Consider the following 19,597-nt stretch of genomic DNA (forward strand, 5'->3'; position numbering starts at 1 on the left):
ACAAGTAAAAAAAAAAAAAAACCCACTTCTGCATACTTTATAATAAAGATGTTTCTGAATCTGATGTTTCATCAGCCATAACAGGCTGTCGTTTGCAGTGTACCCGCGCCGTCAACAGATGTCGCCACGAACGAGATGTTCGCCTGAAACGCCGGCGTGTGAAGCTTAGAAGAAGAAACGGCGCGCGCGCATGCGCACTAAAGCGTTGCGTCGTCCAAAAGGGGATAAAAAATAGGTTGTAGAAAACGGAGCAACGGGTTTTCCTGTTAGCTAGCCTCACTCAGGGGTTGGCGCCGTCCTCGGGTCTCGTTCGACGTCGTTTATCTGCTTTCGTACGGGGTTAAAGTAATACACACGACGACCTCAGAAAAAAAGAGAGAGAGATAAAGAGCGAGATAGAGAGCGAGCGCGAGCTGTTCGCGAGGTTGGGTCGTTTTAAAGGCAAAATGGCGACAGCAGATGACTCCCGATTCTACAGCGGTGAGTGAGGCCTGCTCAACGGTGTCTAAATTTCGGAAACGATTATGGGGAGAAAAAAATAAATAAACAGTGCATCGTCTTAATTTTTAATCCGAATTAATATTTTTTTTGGGGGAAAAAAAACTCTCGCGCTGCAGCTAGTGGCTGTGTTGTTAGCTTAGCTAGGTTTTACCACGCACGAGACGCTAGCATGAAAGTGCGAGCTGAGAGTTAGCCGCCGAACTGTTGCTCGAGAAACCTGAAACATCTCAGGGGTTTAACTCAAGAACCCAACAGGACGTTTTTAATCCAGTCTCGGAGTGTAATTTAAACTGAACCAGTTTGTTTATTCAGCCATCAATAGACAATAGTTTTCTATTGTATGGCCTCAGTGCAAATTGCACAAAATCCCACCCACACAGGAGTGCAAGTTATTATAGATCAATAGAGATTTATTAACAATGTATAGTACATGCACAGAAGTTTAACATCTGCCCAGAAGTGCAAAAACAAGTGTAGATAAATATTTTAGATATACACACAACAATTAAATGTAGAGGTTATGGGCAGTGAAAGATGTGCAGAAGCTGTAGATTAAGTACATTAAGAACACGTGTTTATCTGTGGAGAAATCTGGGTATATATATAAAAATAAATGTGCAATGTGATGACTGTACTAACCTTATTCCCAGTGTATATACAAATGATATATAGATATGTAGAAGATAGGCTAGGATATCCTATGAATATACAATTTTTTACAGTACTAATCCAAAGATACTGTTGTACAATGCAATAGACGATTAAAAAAAAATCTTTATAAAACCAGAACTTTAGTAATATACGTGTAAGTTCAGATACAGAACGCTTGTTTTGCTTCACTGGGCCTCGTGTCAGTCAGTGGAGTCTATAAGGCAGATATCATGAGCAGGAAGGTGGGAGAGGGTAGCGCAAGAGGTCATTTCCTCTCATTTAGACCCCGCCATAGTCGTTTGCAGGTCAGATTTTCTGCATACATACAATAGAAGCAAAAAAAAAGAGACTAGTTTTCATGTGTACTGCTAAAAATATCCAGAGGTCAAGTTAACGCTTTTATTGTCGTTCCGAACATACAGTAGAGTATAACAGTGAAACAGACCCCACCCCAGGACCAGGGTGTTATGGCATCAGTAACAAAAAGTAATGCAAAACTACACAAAAGGAATTCCCCATAAGACAGTAAATGCAGTGGCACTGCAGCACTGACCAGTTGATTGATTTGTGTGGCAACTATGTATATATTAAAGTAAAAAAAAACAATTGTGTGGAAATGTACATCAATTTTGCATGCAACCATGAGGAGGCAAATGGAATGCAGTATTAATCTGGAAACAGACTTAAAGAAATGAGTATGGCGAGACCGGCTCACTTTTATTACCTGTAAATAAAGCCAGTAAAAGAGTTTCATAAAACAAGAATGGAGGGTGTAGGTTGGTCAGGCGGTGATACTCAGTTGTTGGTCATTTTAATTAGGTGCTGAGGACATTTGAAAAAAATCAGTACGGCGTAAAAAAGTGTTGATGGTGATTGTGGCCAACGAGGTGACAAAATTATTTGTCGTTCAGAACATGATGACCGTGTAGGACCTAAGCATCGCAGGAAGGGCAGAGGACCTTTTAGAGCACCTCTGTACAGCGATCAGATCTCGAAGCCGAGGCATCGTGGAGGTCAAGGAGGAGGTGGAGGTGGAGGTGCTGGTCCCAGATCCAGATTTGATGATGATGATGGCGACATCGCAATGGCTGATGACTCTCATGATGGAGGATTGCAGCGCAGATTGTAAGACTTGTTTAGCATTATTTCCTCACAGTAAGTTGTTTTGCTGATGCTTCTAACATGGGACTGAATTTTATACGCTTTTATTTGTGTAGTAATCCTTATGGGCGACCCCAAAATCGACGGAATGGCCGAAGAGGTGGAAAGGATGCGAGAGGAGATGGAGGCAACCACAGGGGGCGAGGGAATAGAGGAGGGGGAGGTGGAGGAGGAGGAGGTGGCAGTTTAGACGGAGTTGATGGAGGTGGTGGAGGGCGTAAGAATTGGTTCAGGATGACTGTGAGTACTTTATGATCTGCTTTGACCTAAACTTTGTGGCTTGAAATGAAAAAAATATTGTGTTTAACCTGATAAATAATTCTTTTTTCTTTGTCTGTTTTTCTTCAGATTCCCCATGGGAAAAAATATGAGAAACAGTGGCTTCTGTCTGCATTACAGAACATCTGCACAGTGCCATTTCATGCAATACAGGTGAGCAAAATATTGCCAATCAGAATGTAGCAGTATTCTTCAATTCTCCGTGGTGTTGATTGAGCAAAATATTGGATTTACATGTAGTATTTGAAATGCAATGAAAACGTGCTGAGGCTTTTTTGTGTTTATGTGCAATTAATATATATATTGATATATCGTTCATCATTCAGTACCATATAGATGGAAACCGAGCACAGTTCTACATCGACGATTCTTCAACAGCGTATGCTTTGTCCAAAGTGTCGAGAAAAATCACAGACAAAGATGGATATAAGGTGCAGTGTTAAAGTACATTTGCTGATAGCTGCAACATTTTAATGATTTATTTTACCACATTGTTTAATATCTTTCAATTTTAAACTTGATCGTGTTTTTCTTGCGGCAAAACAGGTTACAGTCTTGCTGAATCAGTGCCAGCCTCCAAGCTTACCTCAACAAGATCTGAAAATAGAGGACCTGGAGCATTTAAAGGTAAGAACCTGAATTTTGACTTGGATTTGTTTTTATGTTTTTTACAATGTTTTGCAGTAGTTGAGGTTGGTGGTTGATTTGTTGCATTGAAACTGTTTTTTTTTCCTTATTTATTACAGCAGTGCATGTCCAAGCGCTTTGACGGTTCGCAACAGGCTCTTGATTTGAACAACATCAGGGTTGACCCAGGTATGTTACTTTACAAAGTATTAACATGTTAAACACTCAGCACATTATTTCTTGTTACTTGCTCATGGCTTTCATTTAAATTTATTTGTTACATATACAGTGGAACCTGGTTATCTCGCCCTCGGTTACCTCGACAACCCTATTAAGTCGACGTTTTTGAAGTGGAACCGCCAAATTCTCGCTTTTTCTAAGCATTTTTTATCGGTTATGTCGCCGAACCCTAATATCTCGAACACAAGGGGGGAAAAATTTGCCATTTAACGTCGGTTATCTCGGTGCAGCCGCAGAAGAACTCGCGGAAGTGGCGGAATAATCAAGTCTTACAGCTGCTACAGGTGTTGTATTGTATATTGGTGTTAGGCGTGGTGTGGAGGCAGAAGCCGGAGTAACGGCAAACAGTAACTTTATTTAACAAAGGCAGAGCCAACACAAAATACCCGCGTAGATCGGGATAATCCGGCAAACGGCAGTCCAATAATATCAACAACGGTGCGTTATCGAGAAAGCGCGGCGCAGAGGAAGCGACGGGGAAACGTCGAAAGTTCGAGGTGCGCTGGGGAAGGAAAACGCAGCCGTGGAGTGAGCGAGGAGTCCGGGAGGAGACGGTATGTAGCGGGTGCAGCATACACACGACCACAAATGAACACACATAATAACGGACCCCGAGTGTGGGTGAGTGAGCGGTTTATATGAGAGCCGGGAGTGAGTGAGTAACGCGCTTCAGCTGTGCATGATTTGCGCTGCGAGATTGTCAGAGCGCGGAGGCAATGACAGCCTCTGAAGGAGGCGTGGCAGGTGGATTCCTGACAACTGGTGAATCTCTGCTGTTAGTGAGTGCACATATGCCTTTTGTTGTTAAATGTTATGCGATGAACGGGAGGCGAAAGCCGCGCTTGGCGGCGCGGAACGTGTGATGACCATCCAAAAGCATAGAACGAACACCGGCAGGATCGGGGGGGAATCCGCGCTTTTCTTTGGAAAGAAAAGCGCAGCCGTTGAGAGGGTGCCGGTGGGAAGACATGTACCGGGATACGCATGCGTGATAACAACGACCGCCGTGAACCAACATATACCAACAATAACGGACAGTGAGAGTGTGGAAGTTTAAATAGGAGCTGGTGATGATGATAAACGAGCACCATATGTGCGCGATTGAAGCGGAGCTTCAGATAAAGCGGCCGAGAAAGCACCTGACACGCTGAAGGGGGCCGAAGGGGGCGTGGCAGGTGGATTCCTGACAGATAAACATGTACTGTATGTATTTTTATAGCATGCCTTCATCAAACAAATCGCGGCAACGCTGTTGTGTAAAAAACCCTTCAAAAACACGTGCATGCACATTCTCATTTATTAACGCACATCATGTACATAAAGAAATTTCAAGCACGTTAATATATTGCCGCCATTTTAATTTCGTTTATCTCGATCATCAGTTACCTCGATGCTTTTTGGCGATGGTTACGATGATTGAAGTGTAAAACTGTGCTTGGCATCGTATTTAGCCCTTTTATTTTGTGGTAATATTTCACACATCCAAAAAGAAAAGTGCAGGAAAAAAAATAAATACGATTTACGATTCTCTCCAACAAATGAGACAAGGATCGGTCTTGAGAGCACTCGAGTGTTCCTGCCAAGTCTGAAAACACCCCTAGAAGAACAAAACCAGCCTTTTGTGAAACTAGTTCCACTGGAATATCTGGCTGTTTCTAAATATAGTTGGATTATGACTGTGACTTGGCCCAGTTTGCAGCATAAGCTGAGAAAGTCAAAGGCATTAATTTGATGTTACTTTGTTTTTGTGCTTTTTTCAGATTTGGTTTCTTTGAACATTGATGTGGCTCTTAGCAGGAAAAACTCCATGCAGGCAGTTATCAAGATCATTGAGGAGAACATCCCTGAGGTACAGAAAAGGATCTGTTCTCTAACATTACTTGCATGAAAGGAAGTATTTGATGTATGCTGACGATCGCATGGAAAAATTTCGTCTTCCTCTTCACAGCTAATTTGTTTGAACCTAAGCAACAACAGATTGTACAAGCTTGATGACCTTTCTGACCTTGTTGGCAAAGTCCCAAATCTAAAGATTCTGAATCTCTCGCACAATGAGGTACGTGGTATTTTTTTATTTCTACAGATAGTTTCGTTCAGTCTTTTTGGTTCACTTGGTTACTCCATTGGTCTCTGTAGATAAGGTCTGAAAGAGAGTTGGACAAGCTGAAGGGGCTGAGGCTGGTGGAGCTGTCACTGCAGAGGAACCCTCTGTGCGATCACTTTAACGACCAGGCCGACTACATTAGGTCAGTTTTTACTCTAACCTGTAATGAAAGAGAATGTGGAAAAGGGTGAATGAGCGTGTATTGGGTGAGTGAATGTCCGTCCGTGTGTGTGTGTCTGTATACATCATATACATCATCTACCTGGAGGTCAACAAACCCTTTCAGGCAGCGCTGAATTGAAAGAAAGGTGGCTTGTGTTGTGTAGAAAGTAAAGGAAATAGTGTTCATCAGTGCACTGAGCGTGCCTGAGGTAGCAGTGAGAAATATGACTATCCTTCTTTTGATTATGCAAGTAGTTAAACCTGACTTTTTATAGCTTGGTTCGTCTTATACCATAGCAACTTGCCTTGTTTGTTTGTTTATTTATTTATTTATTAAACAATGTCATTGTTATACTTAATGTTATGGAGGTTTGTTTCTACTTTTTTTTCTTTCTGAATATTATAGCAGCTGTAAGCCGTCATTCTGCCACCAGCATCTTTTCTTTAATTTTCTAGCAAGAAAAACAAAAAACAAACCATTTGTTCAACCATTCAGATTCAAGAATCAAGCAGTGCTGTGGTATAAGTCACAATAGACTTTTTGCGCATGTGGTGTGTATTGTCAGTACTGCATGTCTAGCTGCAAAGTGGTACCCGGAACTCGCGGGGTTACGTGGTTAGACCCCCACAAGTTCCAAAAAATTGTACGCACTCCCACAGCCCCTATGGTCCTTTAGTGAATTCATCTAGACATTACACCAGTAAGTTGGTTAATTTTTGATGCATACTCAACAAAAAATGTGAAGTAATGGACATGCTTTATTTATCACTTAAAATGAACAATTCATTAGTGTTTTAAAAAAAAATGATAATTTGTTAGTGAAAACATAGTTTAAAATGTTATTCCTAGCATTCCTGAACATCCGGTCCCGCTGCGGATTCCTGCGAATTTTAAGATAATTCGCAGCTTGTTGTTAGTTCCGCAAATTATCGGGGGTTGACTGTATTTCTTTAAAAAACAAAAAAATGTAGTGAATTCAGTCCACATAGTGAAAAGCAGCTGACTGAGTATAAGCCAGTAATTACACAGTTATAATATTCCTATTACAGTTACAAATGCTCACAAATTCATCATTCTCTTGGTAACTCTTGGGCAAACACAAAAATCCACTATGCATATTGTTGCCCCTGAAAGCGTGTAAGGGCGTTTGATACGTTTCTATCTAGTGTACGGTTAATGCAACGCACACTAGAACTATAGAACCACACTGTAGATGCGACACAAAAACCACAACGCTCACATGCATGACTACTAATTAAAACATTTGCCAAGGTTTGTAGTAGTGTGTATAGTAAAAGTTTATTTGGGGAGAAAAAATTAAAGCAGTATAAAGGATAAAGCCTCATGCGCATCTTTTCCATCTCCTTTTAATCCCTTTTGCAGTTTCAGTTCTTTGTTCCCTCTGTATTTTTTGCCTGCAGTGCTGTTGAAACTTTTTTGTTTTTTTTACAGAGTACTGCTCATAGTTGGTTTTGTATTGTTGGTTAAAAAGGTTAGTTTAGTGGAAGACTAGTTATGCCTAGGCATTTATTTTGTTTTGGCTTATTCTTGACTCAATTTGGGGGAGAGAAAAAACAGTGCCATTTAACCACTCAATGCCCAATGTCTCTTAACCCTGCGAGAGCATCGGGCCTAAGCTGACTCTAGAAGAGAAGGCAATGCATGTGTGGAAAGTTTTACGCACACTGAAGTGCTCTTGATTTATCAACAACTCTGTAATGGTGCATCCTCCATCCCCTCCAACCCACATATACCGGTTGAGCTTAGGTCTCACCTTAAGGTTGCTGATTGGCCAGTGACGAGGGCTGGTTAGCCAAAGACGGGTAAGATCCCACCATAAACTCGGGACAACCTAAGGCAGGCACAGTCGCAAAGCTGGCCACAGCACACAACATAGAGCAAACCAAGATGATGTCCTACGAGAAGAGATGATGGTGATGTTGATTGCTAACACTGCACTGAAGAGAGCTCTCGGGTGGAGGAGGAAACCAAGTGAGGATTTAAGAAATTTCTTCAAGCCAAGCAATTCTCAGCAATGCTGAGAGCCTTAAAACTCCAGTGGGAGGTTTGTTGCTCAAAGCTGGAACTCCACGTCCATGGTGCATGGACATTAATGTGAACCATTTAAGCAAAGCAAATGCTCTCTTGGCTCTTATGAAACCGAGGAACACCGGAATGTGGGCTCTGTGGCCATATTCTCATCTCAATTTAAGAGAAAACAAACTGGAAAAAAAAAAATCCTGAATACCCAAAAACATAAAATTAGATCTAGCTGGCTAGGAGCGTTAAAAATCTAGCTTCGATCTTTTTTCTTTCTTCGTGAATGAAAACCCAGCTATTTTTAATTGCATTGGTTGGGTCCAGACACTTAGGTTTTACGATTTAGGATAATTTATATGTTTATAGCTGCGTCGCCAGATGATGATGAGCAGTCGCAGTATTCTGTATTAAAAGCACAGGGTTCAGCTTCATTGCTGCAAACGGTTTCCTTACTTTAAAACCCAGTCTGTTTTATGTTTTTTGTTTATTTTGTTTGTTTGTTTTCCCTATCTCCCTCTCTTCTCACTTTTCTTGTAAAAATCTCTATTCTTTTCAATTGCTTTTTCTCTCCAGCTTGGATAATGTGCTCTATAGGAAAATTATATCATAGTATTCTGTGTAAATGCAGTCTATTTTACCAGCTTGATTACAGAACGACTCATTTACAACAATAACTGAATTTTTAATCGATCGTAGAGCTGCTTCATCAACTACCTTGACTGTGAAATAACCTCACAGAGATTAAGCATCTGAAAATACCGTTACCTAGTTATGGCATGTCGATCTGAACTCACCACGGCCCCCCTGAGAGACCTCGGTCCACTCGCACTGTGCCTGAAAGTACTCACCCTGTCCACCACCTCTACCCCACACACTCCCCTTCCCCCATCCCTACCCCCCCCAGAGCCTGTGTGTCAGTGTGTTTCCGGCGCGTAGGGGGCTGATGGTGAGTATTGTTGAGGGGTAAGTACTACATTCCTGTTGGGGTAGGGGAACACACAAGCTCTACGAATACTGTTATTGCAAATGAATTGTGGCTTAAAGCTTTGCCGTGTCTTGGTGATTGATGTTGCTCACACTGTAACAAGAAATCCACAACTGTTCGATTGTGTGATGTTTGGCTGTGTTAAATATACCTTACGGAAAACAGATTGCATACATAAGAAGCTCATGAATTTTGTAGAGCCTCATGTTTTATTTAATATATAATCCCCCATTTAATTTTTAATGCCCAGTGCTAAAGTGTCCTCATTTCATGTGTTTGGGGGTGACTGTCTCATTGCTGTATGTGGCCAGTGGGGGGAAATATCTGCTGTCTAGTTTCTTGTCAAATAACTCCAAATTTCTCTTGCCTTCTGTCTTTATGGTTGTTGGACAGTGCCATACGGGAGAGGTTCCCCAGACTGCTCAAACTGGTAGGCTCTGCACATCATTGATTTAATCAGGTGTATCTGACACCATCAGCAGTTCCCTTTTAATCTCAATTTAGAGTAGCTACTGACACAGAAGGTGCATTTCGGCCTGGTTCAGGGTGTTTTCATGGAACTTGTATTTTCTGTGGTAGATTTTCTACTGAACATTACTGAATGGACAGATGATAAGAGAAGACTACCTCAGGGTCACAAGCTTTCTGTGGCTATTCCTAGGTGGATAATCCTAGTATATATATTTATAACCATAAAAAAAAGGTATTATAGATTTAACAAGCTAATATTTTGATTGATCTTAAGCAGATACTAGTATTTGTAAAAGTACAAAATGTTGGTTTTTGAGTTTGCACAGAAGGAATGAATTTTTAAACTTGCCCATGCACCATGTAGAATACTTTCAGGACCTTTTTTGAATTTTTTCATTCCTAATACAAAGATTTCTGAATTCCAGTGGAAATGCACCTTCTTGGATTAGATTTCGTTGTGGCTTTTTTTTTCTCATTCTTCATGTCAATGAATTATTTTTTTTTATAAACTTCAAATAGTGCACAGACAGTATTAAATCACTCCTTTTCATCTCTTTACTACAGGATGGACATGATCTTCCCCCTCCTATTGGTTTTGACCTGGAGGTTGCTCCAGCTGTTCTTCCTCCATGCAAGGTAACATGCCTAATAATGTTATCTTATACTAATGTTTATAAATTCAGTAGGCAGACTACTGAAATATAGTTATTGACCTTAACAATCCATTAAAAGGATTAAACGTATGCCGTACAGCAGGGGTCCTCAACCAACCTGCCCTGGACTGGTACCGGGTCATTTTGCTATTTGGCCGCACAGAAACTATTTAAAAATCGGATTTTTATTTTATTGACCTTTTTTTTTTAGTCTGCAGGTTGTTTTATTTAAAGAAAAGAAAATAATTTCGAACTTTGCCAAATCATTGCTGTACTTGTTTCAGTCACAGTTTTTTCTATGCATCAATAAATTCAACTCACTGATTCTGCCTTATTTCCATTTTTTAAATATATATCAATAAAATGCATGATGCAACATGGAAGTACTGAAATTTCTTAGTCCACACAAAAAAGAAAAATTAAAAAATTATATAAAAGTATTTTAAGATTACAGTTTACATATATTCTGAACATAAAACTTCATATCAGCTTCCAAAATGATTTCTTCAGTCATATATTTTAGCTTGTTAATGAGAGACGAGTGTGTTGACTTTATTACTCCACTAGGAGGCAGAATAGAGCAATAGTCCATATCTTTATTCTTAACCTTGTGGATCATCTCTGAGGCAATTCATTAAAAAAAAAAAATTTATTCCTAAGTGTTGGTTTGTCACCATGATTTAGAACTTCAACCAGGCCGGTTCCAGCCTGCCGGTTGTTTGAGTCCTCTCCATTAGCCTGTTAGTTTATTTGTTAAATTGTGAACTAATGTGAATATTGTTCAAATCTAGCCCAGTTACTTCGGCTCAGAAGAACTGAAGGGCCTCATCACCTGCTTCCTGCAACAGTATGTTACTCTCTCTATTATGAATATAAAGGTCGCATTTATGAAAATAAAGCAGTGAAGCTGACACACGGTTCTTTTGTTTAAGGTATTATGCAATATACGACTCGGCAGACAGACAGCCTCTGCTCGATGCATATCATGATGGAGCAGCGTTCTCGCTTATTGTTCCGTTCTCCGCACAGAACCCTTCCAGGTTGGGTATATCCTCTTTTTATTTATTTATTTTTTTAAATTTATTATTATTTTTTTTAAACCTGGCTTTTAACTGTATTCTGGCTTACACCTATAGCATGCATACTATATTGTGTCTGATGTGCTATTAGGGACTCATATGGGTGACTCATAGGGGTGACATGGTGGCGCCGGTGAGGTCTGCTTCTGCCCCGACTACTCCGACCACAATGTTTTTTTTTTTTTTTTTTTTTTTTTCATTTTCATATTTATTCACACGTCTACTGTTTTCTTTACATAAGATGGCTATCATTACATATGACAGAGCCACTCTTATATCTATTGGTGTACGACCCGCTCACTTTTCAGCGTTTTTTTTAAACCCGGACCCATGCTGGCCGAGCGAGATCCTGAGGAAGAACAAAGGACGTGACCCGTACCAGCGTCCGTGAGAGAAACAAGCCGTCGTCAGAAACGGGCTAAGGGCGCGTGCACACTGCACTCCCTTACCTAGCATCCTGTTAGCCAACGTCCAATCTCTGGAGAACAAGCTTGACGACCTCAAGGCAAGGGTTAAGTTCCAGAAGGACATTAGAGAGAGCAACCATCTCTGCTTCATGGAGACATGGCTGAACCCAGCTGTACCAGACCACACCATCCAGCCGGCCGAGTTTTTCCTCGGTGCACCGCGTGGACAGAACACTGGAGTCGTGGAAGTCAAGGGGAGGTGGAGTGTGTCTGATGATCAACCACTGGTGTGACAGCGTGAGCATGATCATATTTCATGCTCCCGCACACCAAATCTGGAACTGCTGACCATCAAATGTCTCCCCTTCTATCTACTTGGGGAAAACACAGACACTGTGATATGGGATGGGATTTACACGAGACACTAACGCTACACCAAACACAGCTTCGGAATGCTGCGCTGTATGTGGTTGAGGATTTCAACAGTGCCAACTTCAAGCGCGCACTGCCGAACTTCCAGCAGCACATCACCTGCCCCGAAAAGGACAACTGGGCGAAAGGACACTGGACTACTGCTACACACAGTTCAAGAACAGCTACAAGACGCAATCTCACCAATCAGACCATGCTGCCATCTTCCTCATGCCTGTATTCAAAGGCTGAAGTGGGAAGCTCCGCTTCAGAGGGAGTTCAGACACTGAACTGACCAATCAGTGGCCGCTCTGCAGGACGCTTTAGATGCCGCAGACTGGGACATGTTCAGGCGCAGCTTGATAACGTCAACATGTTTACGGAAGCGCTTGTGGGATTCATCGGGAGACTAGCGGATGATACAGTACAGAAAACCACCATCAGAACGTTTTCCAACCACAAGCCATGGGTGGATAAAAGTATCCGTGATTCTCGGAGATCCCACTTTGCTGCCTACAATGCGGGACTCGCCACCGGGGACATGAACGAGTACAAGGCTGCATCTTACAGTGTGAGTGGAGCAGTGAAGGAAGCAAAGCGGCGCTACAGGAGGATTCTAGAGTCACAGTTTCAACATGGTGGATCTAGGAGCCTGTGGCAGGAACTAAGAACCATCACGGACAATAAAACACCATCTTCCAGAGCGGGGAATGCAGACGCTTCTCTGGCAGACGAGCTAAACATCTTTTTAAGCTCGCTTTGAGGCTGCAGCAAGCCATGCTAGTGGTACAAACAGCATGCATGCTGAAAGCCAGAGAGAAAACACGCTCACCATCTCGGAGCATGACGTGAGGAGGGCATTCAGGAGAGTAAATACCAGGAGGGCAGCAGTACCAGAAGGCATCACAGGTCATATTCTGAAAGCCTGTGCTACGCAAATAGCACTTATAGTCACTGAGATATTCAACCTCTCCCTGAAAGAGTCTGTTGTCCCCACATGCTTCAAACAGTCCACCATTGTTCCTGTCCCGAAGAAACCCCAGCCCGCCTGCCTCAACGACTACCGCCCTGTAGCCCTGACTTCAGTAGTGATGAAGTATTTTGAAAGACTGGTCAGAGACTTCATCACAACTTCATTACTGGACACATTGGATCCACTTCAGTTCGCATACCACCAGAACCGCTCTACTGAGACGCCATTACTCATCTCCACACAACGATGAGCCACCAGGACTGCAGAAAAGGGAATTATATGAAAATGCTGTTTGTGGACTACAGTTCAGCGTTTAACACCATAATTCCCTCCAAGATCACCTCCAAGTTGGGGGTCCTGGGACTGTGTCAATGGATCTTCAACTTCCTGACTTCCACAAGCCGTACGGGTGGAAAGACACACCTTATCCACCCTCACCCTCAGCACTGGAGCTCCTCAGGGTTGTGTTCTGAGCCCCCTGCTGTACTCACTGTACACACATGACTGTGGCCACTTCCAACTCCACCACTATCATCAAGTTTGCTGACAACACTGTTGTGGTAGGCCTGATCTCCAACAACACAAGACGGCCTACCTACAGGAGATTAAAAACCTGGAGAGATGGTGCCAGGAGAGCAATCTTCTCCTGAACATCAGTAAGACGTTGATTGTGGACTTCACCCACTTAAGTGGACTTTCTACACTTTCACCATTGAGAGCGTCCTGATGGGTAGCATCACTTCCTGGTTTGGGAACAGCACCATTCAGGACAGACGAGTCCTCCAGAGGGTGGTGCAGTCAGTAGTGATGTACCATCCACACCAAGCTCCCTGACCTGCAGGACATCTACAGCACGCGGGGCCGGACCAGGAAGATTGTGAAGGACCTCAGCCATCCCAACAATGGACTCTCTACTCTGTTACGCTCAGGGAAGCGCTTCCGCTCATTGGCAGCAAAAGGAGAGAATTAGGAGGAGCTTCATTCCGCAGGCCCTTCGGTGTCTAAACCAGGGAGACACCCAGCAACTAGCACCTTGACTTCTCTCTCTCTCACTTCCTTCGCTGCACAACTATTATTTACAATTATTCACTATTAATTGCACTAGTGGAACTTTAACACTGGATTTAGCCATTCCAACTCTGGCCTGGACTAGCACAGCATTACTTTATACCATTTCACTTTTACATTTTTTATACCACTTTTATGACAATAAAAATCACACTGGGTCACTTTAATCTCTACTTATGTCTGTCTGTTATACATATCCATCCATCCCTTCTGTATAATTAATGTATATATGTGTGTATATATTCAATTTGTATATATTTTTTTATATATATAAAATATATACACTTTTCTGTGTGTGTGTGTGTGTGTGTGTATGTATATATATATACATATATATATACACACTTAATACATTTAATATACTTTCATTTATTTTAACATTTAACTTTTTTTGTATTTCTTTCCATGTTTACAAGATGGACAGTCAAAAAAGCATTTCATTATTTCATACTCTGTATGAATGTGTATGTGACAAATAAAATTAATTATTGTAAATGTTAGTGACGTACCAAATTGAAATCATTAATTAAAACCAAGTTGAAGGACCCACTGTATCGAAAAGAGGTTTATTTGTGCAATAAAATAAACCATCAAAACGAATCTGTGCAGCTTTGGACCATTTTCTGGCTGAAAATCTAACGTGTCTATTAGAAAATAGAAGAAGAAAGTTTCAAGCTGCTTCTTTTGGCTACTCCCATTAGGGGTCGCCACAGTGGATCCTCCATCTCCATACCCCCCTGTCCTCTACATCTACCACTTTCAAACCCAACTACCTGCATGTCTTCCCTTACCACGTCCATAAACAGCGTTCTTGGCCATCCTCGTTTCCTCCATTCTGGTGGCTCCATCCTCAGCATTCTCCTACCGATATACCCCATGTCCCTCCTCTGCACATGTCCAAACCATCCCAATCTTGCCTCCCTCACCTTGTCTCCAAAACGACCTACATGTGCTGTCCCTCTAATAAACTCATTTCTAATCCTGTCCATAGGTACAAATACTTTTATACTTTCTTAGTGTCCAACTTCTCATACAGCTCCTCATATGTCTTTTCTTTGGCTTTTGCCACATCCCTCATCACCTGCATCTCCTGCCTACTTTTCTCATTTTTCTGTTGATCCCAATTCTCTTTTGCCAACCTCCAACCACTTTCTCCTTATGCTGTCCTACACTTCCTCATTCCACCACCACGTCTCTTTGTCTTCCTTTCCATTTCCAGATGTCACACCAAGTACCTTTCTAGCTGTCTCCCTTATCACTCATGCAGTAGTTGCCCAATCATCCAGCACCTCTTAACCACCACCGAGCTCCTGTCTGACGTCTTAACTGAATCGTGCACTACTGTCTTCCTCCTTCAGTGTCCACCATCTTATTTTTCTTTCAGTCTTCACTCTCCTCTTATTTACCTCCAAAACCATCCTACAGTCCACCAACCGATGTTGTCTAGCCACACTGTCCCCTGCTAACACCTTACATTCTCCAATCTCCTTCAGGTTGCATCTCCTACATAGAACATATTCCACCTGTGTGCACCTTCCTCCACTCTTATACGTCACCCTATGATCCTCCTTCTTAAAATGTGTTCACTTCCATGTCCATCTTTTTAACAAAATCTATTACCATCTGCCCTTCCACATTCCTCTCCTTAAGGCCCCACCTACCAATCACCTCCTCATCACCTCTGTTCCCTTCACCTACATGCCCATTTAAATCTGCCCCAATCAGCAATCTTTCATTCATTCCTAGGTACTCCTTCTACTACTTCATCTAACTCACTCCAGAATTTTTTTTTCTCCTCCATCTCATAACCCACTTGTGGAGCATAAGCACTGAAGACATTTCTCATTACGCCTTCAACGTCCAGCTTCACGTTCATCACCCTATCAGAAACACTCTTCACCTCCACTACATTCTTACTGTACTCTTCCTTAACCCCTCTCTTTTCTCTTTCCATCCAAGCCGTTATAGAACAGTTTAAACCCACATCCAATGTTCCTGGCTTTACTCCCTTTCCACTTGGTCTCCTGAACACAAAACGCGTCTACCTTTTTTCCTCTCCATCATATCAGCTACCCCTCTTCCTTTACCAGTCATAGTACCAACGTTTAAAGTGCCCAACCGAACCTCCACTCTCCTACACTTCTCCCTTTCCTGCCGCCTCTGTAGACATCTTCCTCCTCTCCTTCTCCTCCTTTGGCCAACAGTAGCCCAATTTCCAACGGTACCCTGAAAACGATGCCTGTGGCGGTTGTTGATAACCCAGGCCTTGACCGATCCGCTATAAAATTTTCTTTCGTGATCTGCATATTTTATTTGCCACGTTTTGCGCTGGATTCTGGGCACTGGCTTGTTCACTCTTGTGCAGGGGAAAATGTTCTATTGTACAAAAAATCAGTGGACATGTGTATAAAAATCTTGATTGCAGGCTTGGTGTTGAACTGAATACTTTATACATCCCTGATGCTTTAGAGATAAATGATCATTAAGCATATATAATGTGTGTGTGTGTGTATATATATATATATATATATATATATATATATATATATATATATATATATATATATATATATATACACCAGTCAGGCATAACATTGACATCAAAACATTGACTGTTGAATAATACTCTTCATGACACATGTTATTGAGTGGGATTTATTATGCAGCAATTGAACATTATGTCCTTAAAAGTTGACGTGTTCGAAGCAGGAAAAATGGGGAAGCATGAGGATTTGTGACATTGTAGACATTGTGATGTATAGACGACTGGATCAGAGCATCTCCAAAACTGCAACTTTTGTGGGATGTTCCTGGTCTGCAGTAGTCAGTATCTATCAAAAGTGCTCCAAGGAGGGACCAGTGGTAAACCGGCGACAGGGTCGAGGCTCATTGACACACATGGGAGTAAAGGCTGATCCAACTGTAGCTCAAACTGCTGTAGAAGTTAATGCTGTTAATGATCAATGTTTCAGAACTGTTTTGGCAGCAAAATGGGGATGAACACAATATTAGGCAGGTGGTCATAATGTTATGACTGATTTGGTGTATCTGATTTTGTTTAAAAGCTACATGCCAATAAATTTGTATTTCTCTTATAGAAGCAGTTTGGGAGAGTACCTGAAGGACAATCGCAACATCAAGCGAGTGAAAGACTCCAGTGAGACTTTTTATTTGTTTTTCTTATTTTCTGCAGTTGCTTATTTACTAAATTCACATTTTTCATGTGACCATCCTGTCGTAAGTCTTATTTTATTGTTCTGGTCCTTTAGCAACAAGGTTTCGTTTGCTTAAGCACACACGGTTGAACGTGGTCGCGTTTCTGAACGAACTGCCCAAGACCCAGCATGACATCGCTTCTTTTAATGTCGATGTCAACACCTACACTGTGAGTGTATTTTGCAGTACTACAACGTAAATTAAGTATTTTAGCATCGGTTTAGCTTTTTACCTTCTCTCCTCTTCCTCAGACTACGTTGCTGTCATTCACGGTCAGTGGAGTCTTTAAAGAAGGTATGGGTGTGATCTTTTAATATATATAAGTATCTCGAGCAATTCTGTTAGAAACCTTACGCGGCTACATTTTTGCAATATTTCGTGTTTTTTCCAGTCGATGGCAGCGCTCGCGACTCATACAGAGCTTTCTCTCGTGTATTTATCGCCGTGTCTCCAGGAAACGGAACGTAAGACCTTTTTTTAATTTATATATATAATATAAAATCTTTGGAGGACACCGCTACCTTATACTGTCACTGATGTATGCATTGTCTTCAGCATGTGTATTGTGAACGATGAGATGTTTGTCCGAAATGCCACGACCGAGGAGATTCGACGAGCTTTCGTCGCTCCCGCCCCGACCCCCTCCAGCAGCCCGGTTCCCACGCTGTCTTCCACCCAACAGGAAATGCTCGCTGCGTTCTCCTTGCAGTCAGGCATGAATCTGGAGTGGTCTCAAAAGTAAGACTTACAAGCTTTACACCACACCGCAATATATAGTTGATATTTAAATGGATATGAGGAGCTGGAAGCTTAGGGGGAAGAACACACACAATAAATAATAATTGTTGAATAAAACAAAGTCTACATCTAAACTAATCTGGATACATTTGAAAACAGTGTTTGAAGATCTGAAATTATTGGATGAGCAACTTCTAGGAAAACACAATTTTTTAAACTTATCCAATGTCTATTTTTAAATGTATCCACTTTGGAGAGCGTTTTTTCAAAAAGCTACTTTGACGTCGTCTCCATGTAGACCAGTGGTCCCCAACTTTTTTTTACGCCAAGGATCGGATTAACGTCAGACAATATTTTCACGGACCGGCCTTTAAGGTGTGGCGGATAAATACAACAAAATAAAATGATACGCCTTTTTTTGGTATTTTCTAAATATAATAATAAACGTGAATCCACTGTGTTGTGTTTTTGTTCATTTTGCTCGTTTGGGGGGTTTTAATTTAGCAGTAATGTATTATGTGTTAGTGGCCGGAGCCCCTTTAAGAAGGTAGCGGATGGAGGTAAGACATGTGACCGAGGCATCATGACATGCATCAAGAGTGAGTCATAGACAGATGTGTAGGAGAGAATCCGGTCATTTTCCTAAATAAAACATCGTTCAGAATCAGATAATAAACAAAATGGAAATAATGTAAGTTATGTGTATTTTCTGTGCGGCCCGGGAACGGGGTTTGGGGACCACGGGTGTAGACGGAAGGCCAAAATGCAAAGAAAAATATGGTTTTTACAAACGGATTAGTGTGGAGAAGGCCAGAAGATTTTTGTTAATGGACTTTAGTCCTGTTTTGTAGTTTCTTGGTGAATTGCATAAGATCTGTTGGAAAGCACTCTTAACGGAATGTTCCACCGTTCGTTTTGCTCGTTATTGAACAGTGTCTCATGTGGATAATGTGTGGAGACCACTCGGAGGTGCTGTTGAAATATACATCACATGTTGAGTTCTTGTCTTTATTTTTTTATTTCCGCATTAAACGGTTTTGCGTTCGCAGTCTGAGAAAAGTAGCTCTGTGTCTAAATGTAAAAATGAAACGTATAGATTTACGCTTTAGAGTTGCAGTTTTATTAAAATGCTGTGTATCGAATGTGGTTTGGTGTTAATTTGTAAGAAGTGCAGTAGCTACAAACTTGAGAGATTGTAACATAGCGCATGTTGGAATAAATAATTTTTACATGTAAACTGTGGTCTTGACAATCTTTAAGGTTTATTTTCAAGCCTGGAAGAGTATTAATTTGTAATAATTTAATAAAGCCGCATGTGGGTACATGAGTAACAGCTATATCGCATTGACATCATTATTTATTCGATGATTTGCCTTTTGTTCAGGTGCTTGCAAGACAACGATTGGAATTTTGAAAAAGCCGGTCAGATATTCACAGACCTCAAGGTGATCATTTAGTCATTTGATTTCTGCTTATTGCAAAACATTGAGCTGTGATATTTACTAAGCGCTTTTCTGTTTTTTGTTTTCAGGCCCATGGAAAAATCCCAGATGTCGCTTTCATAAAGTGAAATTGAAATTTTTTTTTATAAAATTGTTTTTCTCTAACAAGCTGCAGGTTGAGGCTTTGATTTGTGTTTTGTAGCTGATGTAATTATTGTTGATTTAAATACCAGTTCAATAGATTTTTCTGGCTGATGTTCGTTCTTCCGATATTTACCAGCTACCCATGTACAAAAATGTAGAATATAAATCATTTCCTCTGTTGTAAACTTTATTCTTGAATGTTTAATGAATGTTTTGATTAAACCTTTTTTTGAAAAAGCCAATA

General features: G+C 41.3%; 1 protein-coding gene across 1 annotated transcript; it reads left to right on the forward strand.

The window, feature by feature from the left end:
- Nucleotides 1-192: 192 nt before the first annotated feature.
- Nucleotides 193-19,595, forward strand: nxf1b (nuclear RNA export factor 1b). Its single transcript, XM_046867318.1, has 21 exons — nt 193-480; nt 2,064-2,277; nt 2,370-2,553; nt 2,662-2,745; nt 2,919-3,023; nt 3,139-3,219; nt 3,339-3,408; nt 5,220-5,308; nt 5,408-5,515; nt 5,596-5,705; nt 9,145-9,181; nt 9,787-9,858; nt 10,667-10,722; nt 10,808-10,915; nt 16,912-16,970; nt 17,083-17,198; nt 17,281-17,323; nt 17,421-17,493; nt 17,585-17,767; nt 19,152-19,212; nt 19,299-19,595. Exons 1-21 carry the CDS (start codon nt 447-449, stop codon nt 19,335-19,337), a joined length of 1,926 nt encoding a protein of 641 aa, XP_046723274.1. The 5' UTR covers nt 193-446; the 3' UTR covers nt 19,338-19,595.
- Nucleotides 19,596-19,597: the final 2 nt, after the last annotated feature.

The sequence above is a fragment of the Silurus meridionalis genome, chromosome 15 (assembly GCF_014805685.1).
Source record: "Silurus meridionalis isolate SWU-2019-XX chromosome 15, ASM1480568v1, whole genome shotgun sequence".
Classification (NCBI taxonomy): domain Eukaryota; kingdom Metazoa; phylum Chordata; class Actinopteri; order Siluriformes; family Siluridae; genus Silurus; species Silurus meridionalis.

Coding starts and splice junctions, on each gene's coding strand:
- nxf1b (XM_046867318.1), top strand. CDS start 447: ATGGCGACAGCAGATGACTCCCGATTCTACAGCG. Junction 2,278..2,369: donor GGAGGATTGCAGCGCAGATT/GTAAGACTTGTT, acceptor TTATTTGTGTAG/TAATCCTTATGGGCGACCCC. Junction 3,220..3,338: donor AGGACCTGGAGCATTTAAAG/GTAAGAACCTGA, acceptor TATTTATTACAG/CAGTGCATGTCCAAGCGCTT.